This window comes from Habropoda laboriosa, unplaced genomic scaffold, assembly GCF_001263275.1.
Source record: "Habropoda laboriosa isolate 0110345459 unplaced genomic scaffold, ASM126327v1 scaffold30, whole genome shotgun sequence".
Classification (NCBI taxonomy): Eukaryota; Metazoa; Arthropoda; class Insecta; order Hymenoptera; family Apidae; genus Habropoda; species Habropoda laboriosa.
Window position 1 is genome coordinate 2,179,662 of NW_017100178.1, and position 1,183 is coordinate 2,180,844.

General features: G+C 29.0%; 1 protein-coding gene across 1 annotated transcript in view; it reads left to right on the forward strand.

The window, feature by feature from the left end:
* Nucleotides 1-1,183, forward strand: part of LOC108578984 — a 2,965-nt gene that overhangs the window by 842 nt on the left and 940 nt on the right. Inside the window, 2 exon segments of the mRNA XM_017942409.1 lie at nucleotides 245-480; nucleotides 689-1,142. Of these exon segments, the coding sequence (XP_017797898.1) occupies nucleotides 245-480; nucleotides 689-1,142 (690 nt within the window).

Below are 1,183 nucleotides of genomic sequence, written 5' to 3' on the forward strand. Positions count from 1 at the left end.
TATAATATTAAAATATTTATTTTCACAAAGATATGAAACTGTCTAATTATTTAGAATTATTTGCTAAACTTTTTATGTATTACTATGTAATACATATAACGAATTGAGTCTTTATATCATATAAAATATCAAATTTATTTACACAATTTGCTTTAATAATGGAATTAATGATTAATTATTGTATAAATTGTATATTAAGAAGGAATTAATATAACAACAGAAAAATTCAATTTTTATAATGTAGCTGGAGTGCATAATTTTAATTTGGAAAAAGATTGTGCTGGTGCAGGAGGTACAGGACTTGGTTTAGGAACAAAAGTACCATTGCCTCCTGGTCGTATAACAGGAAGTGCTAGTATTGAGACATTAGTCAGAGTAGGTATAGAGAAGGAAAATGGACTGTCACCAGATAGTAAAATGGTCATTGTTCATGATTTTACACCATGTGTTGATGATGAACTTCAAGTTAAACGAGGCCAGGTTAGCAACTTCTTACCTATACATTTTTAAATAAAACTTCAAAAGTGTGAATAACCTTGTATATGTTTGCTCTAGCTGTATATTTTGTTTATATTCATAAATACTGTGCACTAAATATTCATTGTTACCTTTATTTCTATCTTATTTAATGTTGAATGCAAAATGCATCTTTTTCTGTGTTATTTTGTTTATTTTTTGCATGTTCTAGGTTGTAAATGTTTTATATAGGGAGAATGATTGGGTGTATGTAATAGCAGCTGATACACGTATGGAAGGCTTTGTACCACATTCATATTGTGCACCTTACACATCTCAGCTTGCTGAATTAACACTTGCTACTCTTATGAACAATGTGAAGAAAAAATTACCAAGGTCTAATGAGACTGATTGTGATTTTGCTGGTACAGGTCGTTCACAAACAGTAGATGCACAACAAACTGACACTGGATCAGCATCAGATTGTGAAAGTTATGCTCGCAATGTGACTACTGCTGATGTGAATGTTAATAGATCTAACATCACACAATCTCAAAATTCTATTCAAACTATATCTTCACAACCAGATGTACACCCCTTTTTTAAGGTATATGTACAAATATTTTAATTTTATTTATTCAAATATATAATCTAAACACTACATGATTAAGTAGAATCTTTTAGTTTTAATAATTTCCAAAAAAATATATATTTTGTTTATTCGTTC